Here is a 22,012-nt window from a genome sequence, read left to right on the forward strand (position 1 = left end):
CAGACAGACAGTGGTAGAAAATTAAAGATCTCCAGGCTGAGCTAAGACTGTTCTCTCCATCTCTTGGAACTCCATTATGTTCTAGTATTATGCAAGGGAGGATTCTCTATCCATTTTCTTCACAACATGCATAATTTTATACGTCCCTGTTATATTCCCCCCTAATTTTGTCCAGTAAAATGTCACATTAAAACTGCACTTGATCGCTCCTCATTCTGGTTTATTTGTTTTTGGGTTTAAAGGTGGTGTCTCAAGCCAGTTGAAAGTTTCAAGGATGCCAAACTGGGGAGGTGGAGCCAAATGTGGTGCCTGTGACAAGACCGTCTATCATGCTGAAGAAATCCAGTGCAATGGCAGGAGTTTTCATAAGACGTGCTTCCATTGTAGTAAGTGGATCGATGCTATTCTCTTTCACCAAATAGCCACGGGTTACTCTTTTTCTCACTGACTGCAAGACATACATGTAGCAATAACTGCATCCATCCCATATTTCTGCTCAATATAAAAGTTCAGCTACACAGCAATTAATATGTTCAAAATGGAGGTTTATGATGGAATTATCTACAGATTAAACCCTTTGTTTCTACATAGTGTTCACAAGCCACATTTCTGGTGTATGTTGTGGGAAAGGTTTTTATGGTGACAGTGATCCTAGGGGAAAAAATCCAGGGTGTGGTCTGAAAGATGCATGAAGTAGCCACCTTGCTGAAGCTAAATAGGTCTGGTCTGTGCCTGAATGTGGAGACTACTTGGGAATCCCCTGTGTGCCACTGGAATTCCATGATAGTAGGGCATAAATTTTGTAAGGAATGTTTGAGATACATTTACGTACATGTTTGAGATTTATTTATTTATTTATTTAGTATATTTGTATGCCGCTTTTCATCACCAGGTGACCTCAAAGCAGCTTCCATACATAGCAAGAACAAAATAATATAATAAAAACAATTCAGAACATAATGATAATTTTAAAAATGATAACAGTATCAATAAATAACACCACAAAATATCACAAAACAGGCTGAAATCTCAAATCAATTTAGTCCAAAAAAGAGAGAGAGAAAGAGAGAGAAAAAACAAATATACACTTCAACTGGCATCATTTCAACATCCACTAAGGCGAGCATAGAACATGAATTGATACATATTCAAATATACCCATCATGAACTATAGAGAGATTAAAGGTGGGCAGACTGATGCATTTTTCCAAAGATTGCCTTACCTATCAATAGTAGCCACAGAACTTGAGGACCAATTTGCACATTTACTGTCCAAGAATCCCATATAGACAGTAGGATATCAGACCTGTTCACGTGCCCCCACTACACACCTAGCATAAGAATGGCCGGATAGATCAGGCCAGTGGCCCATCTAGTCCAGCATCCTGTTGTCACGGCAGCCAGTCAGCCTATGGGAAGCCCACAAGCAGGACCTGAGCACAACAGCACATAATATATGATATTTGGTATGTTTAAGGGTGACAGTCTCCACTGTCCTTTTCCTGAAAATATGAGACAGAAGACTTGTAGGGATGTAGAGTACATGTGTGCAGACATACTCATGTGCACCTTGCATCATATGTTATGCCACACATGCAGTGTAGAAAGGTCTTTCTTTGACAGTCCAGTGCCTTACCACATAGGAAATAACTTTACAAAACAGAAGAACCATATGTGAGTAGCACTTTATTTTTTTTACTGTTGTGAGAGGGGTTCAAACCATGCAGGAAAGGTTTTTCAGGTACTGTGGTTGAATCAGCCCTTAGTCAGGCTTTCAGGGGCAATTGGATACAAGCTCTTAACATCTTTTAAAAGTCGTGTATCCATCTATCCATCTGTCCAATCTATCTCCACTCTGGGGATGTGGCTCCATTCTACGTGGCATCTAACATGTAGTATTTAGTAAGACACTGAAAGATATTTGGTGAAAAAGCTGTGTGATTCATTTTATGGTTTGATACTATGTGGTACAAGGTCATGTGACATTTAACCACAAATCTCCAATGATCACACACTACAAAATAGTAGTGAGACCTGCAGCAAAATGTTGGTATATAAAGTCTACCTGTTCATAGCCTGCCAGCCAGCCATGCCCTCTTCCAACATACTCTATTTCATTTTTGTTTTCTTACAGGGGTTATGTTGGGTTCTTTACTCCTGTTTAGGGTTCTAGCTAGCCAGCCAGCCAGCCAGCCATGCTCTCTTCCAGAATATTCCATTCCATTCCTCCTCAGAATTCAGTACCCACTGAAAATGCCCAGTCCTCTTTGGGCTGCTTTGCAGTGTCCCTCCACTTTGTGTTTTTTCACATAAATTTTATTCTTCTTTTGCTCCTGTTCAGGGTTCTAACCAGCCTGCCATGCCCTCTTCTAGGATATTCCATTCTATTTCTCTTACCAATGCAGAAAGTCAGTCTTCATTCTTTGGCCACTAAAAATACTCATTGGGGTGTTTTGGGGGATCCCACTTAGGGTTTTTTCCCTAAAGTTTTTTTTCTGCTTCTGTAAACTTTTGTGGCCCCCTCTCCCCTGCCAAGTCTCCTTGTGTGTTGATGGTGCCATTTTGGCTACTTAAGGACTGACACTTGGAGAATGAATTCACCATTAGTATTGCTCACTTGTACTACCCTATCATTAACTATGCCACCCTGGGCTCCTACTGGGACGAAGGGCGGGATATAAATCTAATAAATAAATAATAATAATAAATAAATCTGTAACTTTCCATTATTTCAGCAAAACCTTACCATGAATAACAAGGTGCAGGTTTTCACCATTATAATAATGTTGTTGTTTATGTAAGGGGAATGAATAAACATTGACACAAATTATGGAAAATGTGACAGAGCACTTTAAAGGTTCAGTGAATAAAATAAAATCATTTAGCACAAAGATTTTGCTAGGACCTATGCAAAACCCAGATGGTGCAAATAAAATAATACGAACATCAAATAAAATTAAGGAGGACAGGACAGTGTTGGAAGAATAACTAGCTTAGTAAGGCATGGACAGAGAAGGATTGATGGTTGGCAGACAGTGGTTTGTTTTCTTACTGATCTTCCTTGATTGGTAGTCCATCTTCTCTAATGTTCAATCCTTCATTTACTTTCCTGTAATTTAAACTGACATCCATTGTTGATAGGACAAGGAGTGATGGTTTTAAACAGAATTGCTGATTTATGTTTAAACATTAGAAAGGACTGACTGTCTCTAAGACCCTGATAAGCAATTATTTTTCTTCCTGGCCCTCTTTGAATAGCAGATTGACAGCAAAGGGTGAAGGGCAGGTCTACTCACACTTTAAATAGGTTTCTGGCAATTCATTTTATTTCTACACACCTTTTGCCTCTACTGGGGAGGCAGGCAGCACTCTGCCTCAGAAGGTGATGGCATTTCTCTTCCTGAAAGTGTAGAAGAAGAAAAAAACCCAAGGTGTCTCCTGCCAGCAGTAAACCACATAAACTACAATCAGCATGAACAGGAGCATTCATGAAGCACATGCTACTGTCATTCAAAGACATTGTAACGGGGTGAAAACATCAAAAGCCTTCCATGTTACTGGATATAACTATTATAATAAAGTGCCCCAGCCCCACCCCAATTCTGTCCATCCTGAACAACATGGCAATGTTGACCTTGAATTAAGATCAGTATCAGAGGTCTTGCGCTTGAGATATTTAGCAAGCAAGCATGAGAGTTTGGCCAGAAACTGAAGACACTCTTCGTTTGAAGGATTTTAATATACATCTAGGTTAATTGCAGTCAGATTTAGGCTGCAGTCCCACACACACTTACCTGGGAATAAATCCCATTGAACTCAGCAGGATGCACTTCTAAGTAGACATGGCTAGACTTGCATTGTGTACGTGTAATATCTTTGAGCCTTGCTGCTATTTGTCTGGTTGCTTTACACTGTATGTCCTTTGGCACTGCTTTTTGAAACTTTGTTAAAAAAATTTATAATTATAGTGTATAATCTTATGCTCATGATGTATGATATGCTGGGAACATTAGTGAAAGAGCGGGATATAATAATATATTGTATTTAATACCTTTCTTAAATGCCATTCTTAGAAAGACCCAAGGCAACTTACAAAAATGTAAGATTTAGCAAATTTAAAACAAAGCAATAAAAACATCAACTATCCGTAAAATAGTAAAATCACACCAATTCATAAAATTAACAAAATCAACAACGGCAAAAAGCATAGAGATTAAATAAATAGCCCATCAAAAGCTAGAGATGTCTAAAGCGGCCATCACATGCCATCAAATGCATTGACTAATAATCTTCTTGTTATTGCACAATGCCAACAAAAATACCCTCCCTCCAAAAATCCCCGTCTATTATTTGCTGCTTGATGTCTGACTTGAAAGATACTCCTTCATGTGCAGCTTGCTGTCTACTTACTGTGCTTCTCAGGTGACTTTTACATAAAGCACATCTGTGGTGGACATGTGGCATGATCACATTTTGTAAGCCCCAAACTGCTTCATGATGTCTGCCAGCCAATTTATCAATCTCTTGGAGCTATTTCATCAATAGCACTTCAAGGGCTTGTGCTCCATCTGTTGCGCCAAGCAACAGATTGTCTCAAACGGGCCAGAAATAGAAGCACTTTATCTGCTGCCAGAGTGTCCATCACCTTTTAACACCCATGGTAACATAATTATCATTTCCTCACAGAGGAGAATGCAAAACAGAGACAGAGCAGCTTCACAATTTCCCAAAACTTCTTGCTTTAATTGTCTTAATTTTAGGGGGGGGAATTAAGACTGTAATCTTATACACACTTACCTGGGAGTAAATCCCTTTGAACCCTATTGGATTACTTCTGAGTAGGCATCTGTACAACTGCACCGTTTCTCTCCTCCCCACACCCAATACTCCTCTTTCAGTAGCCAGCTATCTGTCTTCATGATTTAGGATTGCATCCAAAATCCACTGATGGCAATTTGCAGTGACATTTGTTAATTTTATATCAGGCATCTCCAAAAAGAATATGGCCTTTTTCACAAGTATGAATAAGAACTGGAGCCGTTTACAATTCTGGTTATGCTTTTACTTAGTTCTGTTAATACACAGATGTAACAATCATTTGTAGAATCAGAAAGTAATTGTTTCCCAAAGCTGTGGCTTGGATTTACCCTATAAATATGCATTTCTGAGAAACAAGGAAGGCTTAATTTGGACCAGGCCTCAATAATAATACGTAGCATTTATGAATATTCAAAGCACTTCACAGAGATCATCTCAGTAATTCTTGCAACATTGTAAGGTAGGCCAACGCTATTAGTCCTGAGGCAGAGGAGGTAGGACTGAATTTGCCAAAATGTGGTTTGGTATTTACTGAGCTTGTGGCTGGGAAGAGATTTGAAACAAATACTTTACAATTCACGGTCTTCATTATAATGTTTTATATCTGCTCTAGAATCTGTCATAGAGTCTATTTTCAGTGCCAAAGCTCTGGCTCCTTGGCACATGGTGGGAAAATGAAGTATGCATGTTTCTCTGTGTATGTATAGAATGCTTTCCCTCTCCATACACATACAAAATACATAATACACATAAAGAATCAGGGGCAAGGCAACCTGGCCTTGGTGGGTGGGTGGTGGGACTTCTAAGCAGATTTGAGCCCTGGCATATTTCCTTTCAGAATGAATCTCTGGTTAAAAGCCTACACTGTTTCTTCACTGACTTAAAATATTGCAAAGAGCACTCTATTTCCCTGAGTGGTGTGGAAGTTTCATGAGTGCAGTATGCACCCAGATTTGGTTCCTTTGGGAGGGAGAGATCACTGGAGTCTTACAAATACTGCAGCAATATTCGAGTTTGTTTACATATACACAAGTAGGTGGAGGAGGCACAGTTTAACAATCCAACAAAGCAGCCAAATCCTCCCACTTTCACATTTGATTTTCCCCCTTGTATACCCAAATGCTTGCAGAAGTCAAAGCTAGTTCTCTCCCCTCTCTGTCACACTTAAAAACTATTACTTCTATCCTTTTCTTTCTTTGTACAAGCACTTAGCTTGTAATCTTCTCCAAACCTTTCAGGGCCGTTTACCTGTAATTTCACTAACCATAGATGTGTCTAGCATATTTTGCCACTGACCTTTAAGTAAGTAACTTTTTCCAGGCCTTTTGGCTCCATCAACCCTCTCCTGTGTAAACCCCCAAACCTATAGCAGTATAGTAAAATGCAGGTACCTATGTTGTGATAAAGGTTCATAAAGGCATTTGCTTCCTTTCCAGTGGCTTGTCGAAAAGCTCTGGACAGTACGACTGTAGCAGCCCATGAATCTGAAATCTATTGCAAAACCTGTTACGGGAGAAAATATGGTCCCAAAGGGATTGGCTACGGACAAGGCGCAGGCTGCCTCAGTACAGACACTGGAGAGCATCTCGGGCTGGATCTACAGCAGTGAGTGAAATCCTTGGTTGTTTGATCATTACACTTCCATCAACTCACTTCATTTAGTTTCCATAACAACATGGAACTTGTAGTATAGACTTTTCTGTGGAGTTTTCTTCAATAGATCTAATCATTTATATCCATTTTAATGATGTTCAGTGCCTGCAGAATATTACTTTACAATTATTTCCTATTCCTGTGGGCAATTATTCTACAGAAAGAGCCCTTGCTTTACATATGTCACCACAGATCTTAATATTCACAGCAATTGTTAACTCATTAAGTGTCGTACAATCAAAGGGATGTGATCTCAGTACAATGATGAAATTATTTTACTGTGTTGTACTGAGATTTTATGAATCCTTCAATAGTCACAATGCAATCTGCATTCTCTAAGGGAAGGCAGGCAGAAAATTTGCCATGGGTGGTTAAGGTTAAGGGTTACTACTACTTTTGCAGAGTTCTATGTTCCTATTATTATAAAGGCATAGAATAAAAGGTTATAATTGCAGCACAGTAAGAATAAGAACTGGGCATTATAATACTCATGGTGGTATTAATAAGCTATGTTAATTCTGTAAAGATTCTCATCAGCTGTAGAATCAGAAAATAATTACTTCCCAAAGTTGTAACTTCAAGCAAACTTATTTGAAACTCAGTAGGACTTGATTTCTTACTACTTTATCCCAAATTATGGACTTTTTGTGGGTACAGGAATGCCAATGAACACATAGAGCTCCTAAATGCACAAGAACTGCCCCTGTCATTTCAACAGTGGTAGCAGGTCTATGTGTGGTGTGCATGTTCCCTTTGAACATCAATCAAGTCCTTCCAGTAAAGGAAGGGAATAAAGCCCAAGCTTTGCATTCTAGAGGTCCCAATGACGTCCCAATTTCCCAACTTTTCAGGCAAGACTGGGAGTTGGGGGGAGGCAGGGGAAACCCTGGAAAGTTGATGCTAGTCAGAGTAGATAAAACTGAACTAGGTGCACGAATGGTTTGACATGGTATAAGGTAGTTTCCTATGTTCACTGAATAACTAGACACCCTGCATGCACAGGAGCTCGACATGCAGTGTGGATCAAGCTGATTATGGGTTTTAGTGCCACCATTTGTGGTCCTTGATCTTGTACATAGTGTTGGGGCAAGTTGGTGTCGTAGGTCACTGTACCTTATTCCAGGACTAGGACAGGAGTTTCCCAAACTGGGGGTCCTGCTGTCTGTTGCTGGAACTAGATCAGAGGACTTGATTTGGAGTCACAGTTATATGGCTATGGTATGGAGCTGGCAGTTTATGCACTGTTGATCAAGCAAGGCCAATGTTTTTATACCAGACCTGGATGCTTCATGCTACCAGCTGATCACAAGGGCCAATGTCATTAGCCTCTTCTTGTCTTGCTTCTTAATTGTTGTTGTTGTTATATGCCTTCAAGTTGATTTTGACTAATGGTGACCCTATGAATCAGCACCCATACATAGAGATCGGGAATACCATGGTCTGAAAGATCCTGACTTTAGCGTGCAGTGATACATCTTTGCATTTGAGGACCTTTTCTAGTTCTCTCATAGCTGCCCTCCCCAGTCCTAGCCACCTTCTAATTTCTTGACTATTGTCTCCATTTTGGTTAATGACTGCGCGAAGGTATTGATAATCCTTGACAAGTTCAATGTCCTCATCAACTTTAAAGTTACATAAATCTTCTGTTGCCATTACCTTAGTTTTCTTGACGTTGAGCTGTAGTCCTGCTTTTGTGCTTTCCTCTTTAACTTTCATCAGCATTTCTTTCAGATCATTCCTGGTTTCTGCTAGTAGTATGGTATCATCTGCATATCTTAAATTATTGATATTTCTCCCTCCAATTTTCACACCTCCTTCATCTTGGTCCAATCCCGTTTCCTGTATGATATGTTTCGCGTATAAACGAATAGGATGTTAAAATACACCCGTCTCACACCCTTTCCGATGGGGAACAAATCAGTTTCTCCATATTCTGTCCTTACAGTAGCCTCTTGTGCAGAGTATAGGTTGCGCATCAGGACAATCAGATGCTGTGGCACCCCCATTTCTTTTAAAGCATTCCATAGTTTTTCATTATCTACACAATCAAAGGCTTTGCTGTAATCTATAAAGCACAGGGTGATTTCCTTCCGGAATTCTTTGGTCCGTTCCATTATCCAACGCATGTTTGCGATATGATCTCTGGTGCCTCTTCCCGTCCTAAATCCAGCTTGGACGTCTGACATTTCTCACTCCATATATGGTAAGAGCCTTTGTTGTAGAATCTTTAGTGTTACCTTACTTGAATGGGATATTAAGGCAATAGGTCGATAATTACTGCATTCCCTGGGATTCCCTTTCTTTGGAATTGGGATGTGTATTGAACCCTTCCAGTCTGTGGGCCATTGTTTAGTTTTCCATATTTTTGTCAGAATTTGGACAGATTGTTGAGGCTCAGCTCTCCCAGAAGGGACAGGAAGGGAGGAGGCATGAGTTTCAGGTGCCTCTGCTGCCAGAAGACACAGAAGACTTGGGAGTTGTTGAGTCTGAGCGGGACCTTGGGGGGGGGAAGCGAGCCTGAACTCCAGCCAGTTCCCACAGATGGTGCAATCTCCGAGTAGGAGAGCGTGCCGCCCCCAGTTGCTGCTGAGGACCTGTTGGGGGAAGCTCCAGCGAAAGTGCCAACTCCTCCCTTACCAAGCAGTTCCCAGGATGCCACCAGCGTGATGCAGCCCCCTGACCTCGAGCCCGTTACTCAGGAGCAGGTGTCTTCCGATGAGCCGTTAGAGACAACCCCCCATCACCTCGCTCCCACCACCGCAAGAAACGGACAGGGCAGAGACAGGACTTGCAAAGAAGTCAAAGATTACTATCAAAAACGTTCCCTACTTAAGCTTGCAGCTCACAGTGGGGAGACATGTTCTGCGGCATATGAAGGAAGTGAGTTAGTGCAGGTTTCTCTATGAAGTGCAATGCCTTTGATGTATCTATTACTTTAATAAAACGAGATTTAATTGCACCCGAATCTCAGCCTCGTGGTTCCGGCTCTGGACAGGACACAGATTCAGTCTCAGTAGCTTGTAGCAACTCTATTGGTATGCCATCTGTTCCTGCTGATTTGTTTCTTCCAAGTATTTTGAGAACAGCTTTCACCTCAAATTCTAAAATTTCTGGTTCATCATCTGGTTCCTCCATGAATGAATCTGTCATCCTGGCATCTCTTTTATAGAGTTCTTCAGTGTATTGCTTCCATCTTCCTTTTATTTCATCTCAGTCAGTCAGTGTGTTCTCCTGTTGATTATTCAACATCCCTACACTTGGTTTAGATTCCCCTTTAATTTCTCTAATCTTTTGGAATAGGGCTCTTGTTTTTCCCTTTTTGTTGTCCTCTTCTATTTCTTTACAGGAACGATTGTAATAGTTCTCTTTGTCCCTACATACTAGTCACTGTATTGTTGCATTTAGGGTTCTAACCATGTTTCTATCTCCTTTTGCTTTTGCTTTCCTTCTCTTTAACCATTTTAAGAGTTTCATCAGTCATCCATTGAGGTTTTTCTCTCTTTTTAACTAGAGGTATTGTCTTTTTGCATTCTTCCCTGATAATGTCTCTGACTTCACTCCATAGTTCTTCTGGGCCTCTCTCAACTAAGTTTAAAGCCTCAAATCTGTTCCTTATTTGATATTTATATTCTTCTGGGAAATTGTATTTTGGCATTATGATTGCTTTGTTGTTCTTCTTTAGCTTTACTCTGTTTTTCGATATGACCAGTTCATACCACCTTCTGCTCCTGGTCTTGTTTTCGCAGAAAGTATGGAACTTCTCCATCTTCTGCTACTGATTATATAATCAATTTGATTCCTATATTGCCCATTTGGTGATGTCCACGTGTACAGTTGTCTTTTCGGTTGCTCAAAAAATGTGTTTGCGAGAAACAAATTATTGGCTTCACAGAATTCAGTAAGTCTTTCTCTTGCTTCATTTCTATCTCCTAAGCTCCATTTCCCCACAATTCCTAGTTCTTCTCTGTTCCCTACTTTTGCATTCCAGTCCCTCATTATTATCAGCACATCTTGTTTTGGTGTGTGATCAGTTTCTTTCTGCACTTCTGCGTAAAATCTCTCCAATTCTTCTTCTTCCGCATTTGCCATTGGAGCGTAGACTTGGATGATGGTTATGTTAATAGGTTTCCTGTTAAATCTCATTGATATAACTCGCTCAGACCTTGTGTTATAGCTCTTAAAATTTTTTGCTACATCACTTCTCACTATTAAAGCAACCCTGTTTCTTCTTAATTTCTCATTTCCTGCATAAAATATTTTGTAGTTGCCTGACTGAAAGTGTCCCATTCCCATCCATTTTAATTCACTCATGCCAAGAATTGTAATGTTGATACGTTCCATTTCTTGCTTGACAATGTCTAACTTTCCCTGGTTCATACTTCTCACATTCCATGTTCCTATTGTGTGCATCGTACAACTCCGGACTCTCCTTTCGTGTCTGTGCGCATCAGCCTCTGGGCTTCCTTTTGGCTTTGACCCAGCTGCATCATTAGTCACAGTGCTACTCGTACTTGTCCTTTGTTCTTCCCCAGTAGCTCATTGAGTGCCTTCTGACCTGGCGGTCTTATCTTCCACCACTATCTCGTGTTGCATTTTGGATACTCTGTTCATAGGGTTTTCGTGGTAAGAAATATTCAGAGGTGGTTTACCATTGCCTTCCTCTGAGTCTGGATGCATCTTAGTCTGGTGTCTCAGCTTTAAGCATTCCACCTTGGGTGCCCCTACTAGGAGTCTAGCCTCTTGGTCTAGATTCCTGATGGCATTGGTCTCAGTTTCTTCAACACTCTCACACCCCCTCAGCATGTTAAGGTGTGTATCCTAGAGGGGGTCTCTTGAGGATAATAATCCTGAATAGATTTCCTGCATGGAAACAAATATTTTGTATGTTGTTTTCTGCTTTGGGAAGACATTTCGAATGAACAGTTGTTGTTCTACTCATCCCTCATTTGCACCTCAGTGGTACTTATATTTGACTAAACAAAGTCTGTCTCTGGAGGCTAAGATAAGGACCTCAAATTTCAAGTGACCTTTTAATTGCCAATGTCTTTCATTATTGTCATCATTACAACTCAGTGTTTTTGGTGATAGCAAGCCTGTCAGGAAGAGGTTCAGCAAAGAAATAGCGGGGGTGGTGATGGTGGTGGTCATTTCCCACCATGCCATACTGCATTTGTCAACTCTTAAGTCCTAGTTAGAAATTAAAAACAGCAACTGTAATGTGCTGTCATGCTTATAGAGCCCAATTCAAGGTGTTGACATATAAAGCCCTTGAGATCTGACTACCTGAAAGAGCACATCCCCCAATATTGTCCTGAACATGATTTGAGATCTGCCAGGGAGACTCTGTTGGTTGTACCACTATCTAATTTGTCAGAACCTTGGCAGCCCCCCCCCGCTCTGCAATACCCTGCTTCTTGAGGTCAGACCGGCACCCACAACGGCTGGGTTCCAACGTCAGATAAAAACCTTTCTTTTCTTTTTTGACCAGCAGTAGCACTTTAGATATTGTGCTGTCAGGCAAAGGGATTTTTGCTGATATTTGCACAGTATGTGATCAAAAGTCCACTGGCAAAATAGCAACATTCTGCAATCTCTGACAATGTAACCTTTTATAAAGGAATAAAATTTGTTACTGTCTCCAAAGTGTGTGGTTCTGTTTGGTTGATATGGTTGGTTCTTTTTGCAGGTAATAGCTTTGTATAAAAATGTTTAAAAGTTCCATTCCTCAGTGAGTCTAGTTTAGCCATAATTAGGCCTACCAACAATTCTATTTCCAACACCAGATATGGGCTTGGAGGGGGTATTTATCTATAATCATGTGCTTCAGAAACATTCCTGCCACGGAATGTCCTGCTTGCTGAATCACATGTTGGGAGTCTGACCATTGAGGCCTGCAAAGGTCACTTCAGGAAAGATTTAAAGCCATCACAGAAAGGCTATATTGGGGGGAAAAGAGGGTTTAAAAAGTACTTCCAGGCACAACAGCAGCTCATTCCATCCCCTCCTGTCTGACCTTGACACAGACTAGGCATTTTGAAGAGCTTTAAGAGCTACTGTAGAATATGTACAATGAATGGAGAAAATAAAATAAATGCTTTTCCCTGTTAAAGCATATCAAATTTGCCACAAGTTCAACAAGGTAAGGATCCCCTTTAGCCCTTTTTTCCCTTTGTAGTTTTCAGTGGCTGCACACATGCACCCAAATCCTGCTGCAGTTTACAGTTTTCATGCTGAGATTTCACCTGCTATCTTTGCTTTAGAAGGCTTTTTTAAAAGTCCCTCAGCCTTTTAAACTCCAGGGTACTACATGGTGTTGACAGTATTTGACTATTAAGGTTTCATGACAGCTGTACTGGGAACTGCCTTTGGGTGAGGTTATCAGAATTCTCTGTAAGGGCATGTGCTTAGGATCATTAAAGGCAGATTAGTTAACCATTGTGTTTTTTAAATTTTCATAAGCACGTAAGAGCCTGCTGGATTAGGCCAATAGCCTTTCTAGTCCAGCATTCTGTTCTCACAGTGGCCAACCAGATGCTCATGGGAAGCCCGCAAGTGAGACTTGAGAGCAAAAGTATTCTCCCTTCTCCCTTCTTGCAGTTTCTAGCAACTGGTATTCAGAAGCATACTGCCTCCAGCTGTGGAGACAGACAGTAGTCATGAAGTTCATACTTGGGATTGCTCTAGAGCAGCCTTTCCCAACCAGTGTGCCTCCAGGTGTTGTTGGACCACAACTCCCATCAGCCTCAGCCAGCATTGCCAATGGTCAGGAAAGATGCGAGTTGTAGTCCAACAACATCTGGAGGCACACTGGTTGGGAAAGGGTGCTCTAGAGGCTAGATTTCCCTTCTCTTTTACTATGTGCTTATACATATAGGATTCTAATCCTCATCAGTGGTGGTGGGTACTGAACCATTATGGGTAGCAGTTGCTTTGGATCAATTGCTCTTTCATACAAAGGTGTTATCATCTCACAGTGTGAGGATGGGCTCTGTAGAACTCAAAAGTTCTCTTACCACGTTGTGAACTTTGGTTGGCCCCAATAAAGATGTTATTTTACATTTCCTATATGTTGTGTATGTGGAGTTTGAAGCCCTTATCCCAGCAGTAAAGGGATTACAACTGTCCCTCTAGTTGTCCCTTAACATTTTACACAACTTCTTTGGCTAGTTGTGTAATTTGGCTGTTAAATCAAAAGAACTCAGTCAGTGCTAGCTGTTTCACTAGTCATAATATAAGCTAAACATTGCAGAATGACACCTCTTTCCGCATAAAATATTTGTATTCTTCTACCAAAAGTGAGTATTTGTTCATTTTGGGTGATACACGTATTGTTTGTAATTCTGGTTAAGTTAGATGGTGCTTAATTTAGCTGTTCTGAGATCAAATGCTTAATATGGGCTGATCATTTCTTGCCATTAGCTCACCAAAGCCGGCTCGTCCTTCGACTCCTACCAACCCTTCAAAGTTTGCCAAAAAGTTTGGTGATGCAGAAAAATGCCCTCGTTGTGGAAAGTCGGTATATGCAGCAGAGAAGATAATGGGAGGAGGCAAGGTAAGAAACTTGCTAAACAGGTCAAGTGCTGTTGCGTTACAGCTGAAGGGCAGATGCTAACATTGAGATTTTAGTCATACATCTTGTTTCACAAAGGGAATGGTGCTCGTTGCTTCATGTTCTCAAACCATGATCGAGCCAAGATAAAAGCTCCAACCTTTTCTGAAAATAGATCTTACTGAACTCAGTGGGACTTTCTTCTGAGCAGGCAGGCATGTCTAGGATTTGATTTGTAGCACATTTCTGTCCTACATTTATTTCACATGTTCAGCTTTCCTGTTGGAATAGGATAAAGTCCATAGACCGTATCAAAAGAGAACAAAATAAAATACATTTAAACTCCACATACAAGTGAAATATGTTTACGACTCCACATAAAAAATATACATAAAACTTTGTATTTTTTAATACAAGTAAAAATGAAAGATTCAATAAATTAAATTAAAAATGAGAGATACATGTCAGAATGATTTTTAAATTATTTTAACAAATTTATAAACTGCTTCATGCAGTAGCATGAAATCATCTAAGTCATGTACAAGATAAAAATAGAACAAAAACACAAGGTCTATAAATAATAAAATCATTTCAAAAATTCTAAGAAAAAGCAAACAATATGTCAAAAATGACTGGGTCGTATTTCAGGGAAATACTTCTTAAACAAAAATGTCTTCAGTAGACACCTGAACATCATGAGACTAGATGCTTGTCTAATTTCTGCTGACAACTGCTGATTCAGTTTCAGCTGGTAACTAAGTTTATACCCTTAAAATCTCCACCATAATTGTCTGAAATTGATTCCACTTATCTTTTCCTGCAGCTTGAGACCATTACCGCAAAAGAGGCTACCTTCAAAGTCACATACTGGTTTGTTCCTTGTAACAGAAAACTAAACTTTTCTTTCACTCTGATATTTCATGTCCTTTAGTAACAACTGTTCAAGAGACTGTTCTCTAAAATTAAAATAAAACTGATATTTAAAAATGTAGAAAGGCAAATCCTCTGGCACTGCTGCTCCACAGATGCATAATCGGACTGGCATGCCCCAAAATCTCCTAGTTAAGCATTGATTCCACCTGTGCAAAATGGACTCTGGTAAGAGATTTCCAAGATTCCATTTTCATGTAAAATGACAGGTATTCTTCATATTGATGCTGAGATTTTGCATTTGCTAACCACTTAGCACAATACTTGAAGAGGAAAGGGCAGCTATGTCAATTTGTACTTTTTTAAAGATGTTTCTGGCTAGATTTCCAAATGAATTAACTGCCTGCACTGAAATTCCATACTGCTGTAATAAATCTGAAAATTGTTGAAACCAGAAACTACCAAGAGCTAGTGCCATCTGTTCCTCAAGTCAGATTTTAGGAAGCCTGTTATCACCCATTTGCAATAATCTGCGCCAGGAATTAAACATACTAATATGCACCTGAACTGTTAAAAGAATGTCCATAGGTTTGGCCAGATTTTGCCTCCAGTATTCCAATTCTGATCTTCATATGGCAGTTGATGTTTTCATCTCTATGTCCATTGTACACTGTCCTCTAATTGCACATGTTCCTAATTTGGTAGTTGTTGTTGTTGTTATGTGCCTCCAAGTCAATTACGACTTATGGCAACCCTATGAATCAGCGACCTCCAATAGCATCTGTTATAAACCACCCTGTTCAGATCTTGTAAGTTCAGGTCTGTGGCTTCCTTTATGGAATCAATCCATCTCTTGTTTGGCCTTTTTCTTTTTCTACTGCCTTCTGTTTTTCCCAGCATTATCATCTTTTCTAATGAATCATGTCTTCTCATTATATGTCCAAAGTATGATAACCTCCGTTTCATCATTTTAGCTTCTAGTGACAGTTCTGGTTTAATTTGTTCTAACACCCAATTATTTGTCTCTTTTGCAGTCCATGGTATCCGCAAAGCTCTCCTCCAACACCACATTTCAAATGAGTTGATTTTTCTCATCCTCTTTTTTCACTGTCCAACTTTCACATCCATGCATAGAGATTGGAAGTACCATGGTCTGAATGATCCTGACTTTAGTGTGCAGTGATACATCTTTGCATTTGAGGACCTTTTCTAGTTCTCTCACAGCTGCCCTCCCCAGTCCTAGTCTTCTTCTGATTTATTTACTATTGTCTCCATTTTGGTTAATGACTGTGCTGAGGTATTGATAATCCTTGACAAGTTCAGTATCCTCATTGTCAACTGTAAAGTTACATAAATCTTCTGTTGTCATTAGTCTTTTTGACTTTCAGCTTTTGTGCTTTCCTCTTTAACTTTCATCAGCATTCGTTTCAAATCGTTACTGGTTTCTGCTAGTAGTATGGTATCATCAGCAAATCTTAAATTATTGATATTTCTCTCTTCAGTTTTCACACCTCCTTCATCTTGGTCCAATCTTGCTTTCCGTATGATATGTTCTGCATATAGATTAAATACATAGGGTGATAAAATACACCCCTGTCTCACACCCTTTCCGATGGGGAACCAATCGGTTTCTCTATATTCTGTCCTTACAGTAGCCTCTTGTCCAGAGTATAAGTTGTGCATCAGGACAATCAGATGCTGTGGCACCCCCATTCCATAATTTTTCATGATCTACACAGTCAAAGGCTTTGCCATAATCTATAAAGCACAGGGTGATTTTTTTCTGAAATTCCTTGGTCCGTTCCATTATACAATGTATGTTTGCGATATGATCTCTGGTGCCTCTTCCCTTTCTAAATCCAGCTTGGACGTCTGGCATCTCTCGCTCCATATACGGCAAGAGCCTTTGTTGTAGAATCTTGAGCATTACTTTACTTGCATGGGACATTAAGGCAATAGTTCGATAATTACTGCATTCTCTGGGATTCCCTTTCTTTGGAATTGGGATATATATTGAACGCTTCCAGTCTGTGGGCCATTTTTTAGTTTTCCATATTTCTTGACAGCACACTTGGATGAAACGGATTATTTGGATCCATACCAATCGGGTTTCAGGACTGGTCACGGAACTGAAACAGCCTTGGTCGCTCTGGTAGATGATTTGAGGAGGGCATTAGATAGGGGAGAATCCACCTTTCTTGTCCTCCTCGATCTCTCAGCGGCTTTTGATACTGTCGACCACAGTATCCTTCTGCTTCGCCTAGAGAGATTGGGAATTGGAGGCACTGTATTACAGTGGTTCCATTCCTTTCTCTCCGACAGGTACCAACAGGCAGCGTTGGGGGAGGAGGTATCAGACCCTTGGCCTCTCAATTGTGGTGTGCCACAGGGCTCTATCCTCTCTCCCATGCTATTTAACATCTATATGAAGCCGCTGGGGGCAATCATCAGGAGATTTGGGCTGCAGTGTCATCAATATGCGGATGACACTCAGCTCTATCTCTCGTTTAAGTCTTCACCAGAGTTGGCTGTGGAGACCTTGTCCAAGTGCCTGGAATCCGTGAGTGGATGGATGGGAAGGAACAAGCTGAAGTTGAACCCTGATAAGACCGAGGTACTACTTGTGGGGGACAAGAGAAGGTTGGGTGACATTGACCTGAAGTTCAACGGGGTGAGTCTACCCCTAAAGGACCAGGTCCGCAGCCTTGGGGTTGTGCTTGATTCCAGGCTGTCTATGGAGGCTCAGATTTCGGCAGTGAGCCGGGCAGCCTGGTACCAACTACACCTCATATGAAGGCTGCAACCCTACCTTCCTACTTACCAGCTCCCACTAGTGTTACACGCCCTGGTCACCTCTCATTTGGACTACTGTAATGCGCTCTACGTGGGGTTACCCTTGAAAACGGTCCGGAAATTGCAACTGATACAAAATGCGGCGGCTCGACTACTTACGAATAGTCGCCGCCGAGATCACATCACACCAGTGTTGTTTGACCTACACTGGCTACCAGTTGTTTTCCGAGCCCAATTCAAGGTGTTGGTATTGACCTTTAAATCCCTACACGGTTTCGGCCCAGTTTATCTCACGGAGCGCCTTCAACGCCACCGATTATGCCGCCCGACAAGATCGGCCACACAGGGCCTTCTCTCAATCCCGCCAACAAAAACAGCTAGATTGGCGGGTACTAGAGAGAGGGCATTTTCAGTGGCGGCCCCCACTCTTTGGAACTCCCTCCCACAAGATCTCCGGCACGCCTCTTCCCTAAATGTGTTTCAGAAAGCCTTAAAGACCTGGCTCTTTCAGCAGGCCTTCGGGGTATCCGGGGAGGGTTAATTGTTATAACTGTAATGTCTCCTGACCAGTTTTAATATTGTTGCAGATGTATTGTTTTATATTGTATTATTGTATTTTATCTATTGTATTTTAATAATTTTGTAAGTCGCCTAGAGTGGCCATTGGCCAGATAGGCGACGAAGAAATTAAATTTATTATTATTATTATTCAAAATTTGGACAGATTCAGTCTCAGTAGCTTGTAGTAACTCTATTGGTATGCCATCTGTTTCTGCTGATTTGTTTCTTCTGAGTACTTTAAGAGCAGCTTTTACCTCACATTCTAAAATTTTTGGTTCTTCGTTGTACTGTTCCTCTGTGAATGAATCTGTCATCCTGGCATCACTTTTATAGAGTTCTTTCGGTTATTGCTTCCATCTTCCTTTTATTTCATCTTGGTCAGTCAGTGTGTTCTCCTATTGATTATTCAACATCCCTACTCTTGGTTTAAATTTCCCTTTCATTTCTCTAATCTTTTGGAATAGGGCTCTTGTTCTTCCCTTTTTGTTGTCCTCTTCTATTTCTATACAGTAACTTATTGTAATAGTTCTCTTTGCCCCTACGTACTAGTCACTGTATTGTTGCATTTAGGGTTCTGACTGTGTTTCTATCTCCTTTTGCTTTTATTTATTTATTTATTTATTATTTCAATTTATATACCGCCCTTGCTTTCCTTCTCTCTTTAACCATTTTAAGAGTTTCTTCAGTCATCCATTGAGGTCTTTCTCTCTTTTTAAATAGAGGTATTGTCCTTTTGCATTCTTCCCCGATAATGTCGCTGACTTCATTCCATAGTTCTTCTGGTTCTCTGTCAACTAAGTTTAAAGCCTCAAACCTGTTCCTTATTTGATCTTTATATTCTTCTGGGATGTTATTTAAATTGTATTTTGGCATTATGAGTGCTTTGTTGTTTTTCTTTAGCGTTACTCTGTTTTTCGAAATGACCAGTTCATGATCTGTACCACAGTCTGCTCCTGGTCTTGTTTTCGCAGAAAGTATGGAACTTCACCATCTTCTGCTACCAATTATATAATCAATTTGATTCCTATATTGACCATTTGGTGATGTCCACGTGTAGTCATCTTTTTGGTTGCTCAAAAAATGTGTTCGCAAGAAACAAATTATTGGCTTCACAGAATTCAATAAATCTTTCTCCTGCTTCATTTCTGTCTCCTAGGCCCCATTTCCCCACAATTCCTAATTCTTCTCTGTTCCCTACTTTTGCATTACAATCCCCCATGATTATCAGCACATCTTGTTTTGGTGTGTGATCGATTTTTTCCTGTACTTCTCCGTAAAATCTCTCCAATTCCTCTTCTTCTGCGTTTGCCATTGGAGCATAGACTTGGATGATGGTTATGTTAATACGTTTCCCATTTAATCTCATCGATATCACTCGCTCAGACCTTGAGTTGTAGCTCCTAATTGCTCTTGCTACATCACTTCTCACTATTAAAGCAACCCCATTTCTTCCTGATGTCTCATTTCCTGCATAAAATATTTTGTAGTTAGTTGCCTGATTGAAAATGTCCCATTCCTGTCCATTTTAGTTCGCTCACACCAAGTATTGTAATGTTGATATGTTCCATTTCTTGCTTGACAATTTCTAACTTTCCCTGGTTCATGCTCCTCGCATTCCATGTTCCTATTGTGTGCATCGTACAACTCCGGACTCTCCTTTTGCATCTGTGTGCATCAGCCTCTGGGCTTCCTTTCGGCTTTGTCCCAGCTGCGTCATTAGTCACAGTGCTACTCGTACTTGTCCTTTGTTCTTCCCCAGTAGCTTGGTGAGTGCCTTCTGACCTGGGGGGTCTCATCTTCCACCACTATCTCATGTTGCATTTTGGATACTCTGTTCATAGGGTTTTCGTGGTAAGAGATATTCAGAGGTGGTTTACCATTGCCTTCCTCTGATTTGGTACACAATGTTAAATCTAGACAGGTTTGTCTAAAGCAGCCTTTCCGAACTAATGGGGCACCAGATGTTGTTGGACCACAATTCCCATCAGCCTCAGCCAGCATTGCCAATGGTCAGGAAAGATGGGAATTGCGGTCCAACAACATCTGGTGGTCCACTAGTTGGGAAAGGCTGGTCTAAAGGAAGTTCTCAGCTGATTATATTCTTTATCTGCCAGTGGATTAAACAATGCATAAATCTTGGGGAGTGCAAACGTAAAGCTGTGATAACTATGTTTTCCTTAATGCCCTTTTGGTTTCTGTTTCAGCCATGGCACAAGACATGTTTCCGATGTGCTTTTTGTGGAAAGAGTCTAGAGTCTACAAATGTTACAGATAAAGATGGAGAAATTTTCTGTAAAGGCAAGTGTAACAGAATATCTTAAACTTATTTCAGACAAAGTTTATTAAGGTGCATCCTTTGAAGACTTGTGGAGGTGTATTATACATATTTCACAGAATGAAAATCCACTAGAACTTGATTTTCTCATTGTGTATAACATAATGCAGACTTCAGCAGTAATATCACTGAATTCCTACCAGGAACTGGAAATGTTCAGTCAAGAGAGTGGGGGCCAGGGGGGAATGCTAGTTTTCTGAATCTTAAAATACAATTGTTCACATGACCACATTGTTATCTTCCCAGGGCTAAACTAAACATATGAGAAAACACATCCAGCTCCTCCCTCAATTATGACATACCCCCATGGCTTGCCTTCACACCTTTCTACATCCTCCCACCAATGATGTGGAGGCAAGGAAATGCCAAACACTGTGATGTCAGATACCCTTTCCCTCTGCTTTTTCTCTCGTTACCCACATACCATTAGGCCCACATACCACAGATCCAAAGCACTAAACTGAGAAGAGTCCTCTTATACTGTACCCTAATGATATTTACCTCAGCCCAATAGAGGAGCTTCACTTATACAACTTTTACAATTTTTCACATGCAGCTTGCCTTTATAGAGTTCCATCAGCATGCACAAAGTGCTGGCACTTAACCCCAGCGGTTCTCATTTATACATCCAAGATCATCCCCCATGTGCAGGCAAGGATGCAAAGGATTGGCACCTGGAACCACATGTGGTGGGAATGTATAAAAGTGAAAGCCTTTGGGGAGATATTTTCAGCAATTAATAATTCAACAAAATATTTCTCCCTCCTTACTTGGCTCCTTTGAATCTGTTCATCAGTGCTGATAAGAGAGAAAATATAAAGAGTGGGTCACACATTGACAGCTGCAAGGGCATTGATAGCGAAGCATTGGAAGATATTCAACCTGCATTCTAGAGTGCTGGTATAAGGAGGTCTGGTAAATAGCCCTGTTGCGAGAAACTATCACACAAGCTGAGGGCATCTGGGAGACAAACTACACAAGACCAATTCTTAGTACAGTAATACGGCAGGACTTTATTTCTTATACAAATGATGATACACACAGGTACCCAATACCCTGGGTCTATGTAGAAACATGGTGCAGATGAATAGAACTTTGTGGTAACTGGGTAAATGGAAAAGGGAAAAAAGAAATAAGGTCAGATAATCAATTGTAAAGTCAGATTCCTTTAATACATGGAATAAATCAGTAAGGTAATTCAGCACACCTGTAATGTTCTAAATGAGTAAGATGGAAAAAATCTTTTCATTTTTAATTTTATTTAAAATTTAATTTGTTACAAATTGTGATGAAATTTATTAATGCAATTAATAAAAATCACAAATAAAAAAAATAAAAAGTATACACTGCCATGCTTTTTAAAATGCCAGCACAGGGAGACAGAGCGTTCTGTGGAGCAGAGAGTAAGACAACGGAGTTTTGCTGATAGTAGA

At 40.4% G+C, this 22,012-nt stretch overlaps 1 protein-coding gene across 1 annotated transcript in view; it reads left to right on the forward strand.

Moving 5' to 3' along the window:
• CSRP3 (cysteine and glycine rich protein 3) overlaps window positions 1-22,012 on the forward strand; it is a 43,201-nt gene that overhangs the window by 13,080 nt on the left and 8,109 nt on the right. Inside the window, exons 2-5 of the mRNA XM_061610671.1 lie at window positions 243-386; window positions 6,255-6,423; window positions 13,891-14,023; window positions 20,449-20,542. Coding sequence (XP_061466655.1) covers window positions 275-386; window positions 6,255-6,423; window positions 13,891-14,023; window positions 20,449-20,542 — 508 coding nt within the window. The 5' untranslated portion in view covers window positions 243-274. The remainder of the gene's footprint in view (window positions 1-242; window positions 387-6,254; window positions 6,424-13,890; window positions 14,024-20,448; window positions 20,543-22,012) is intronic.

The sequence above is a fragment of the Rhineura floridana genome, chromosome 2 (genome assembly GCF_030035675.1).
Source record: "Rhineura floridana isolate rRhiFlo1 chromosome 2, rRhiFlo1.hap2, whole genome shotgun sequence".
NCBI lineage: Eukaryota > Metazoa > Chordata > Lepidosauria > Squamata > Rhineuridae > Rhineura > Rhineura floridana.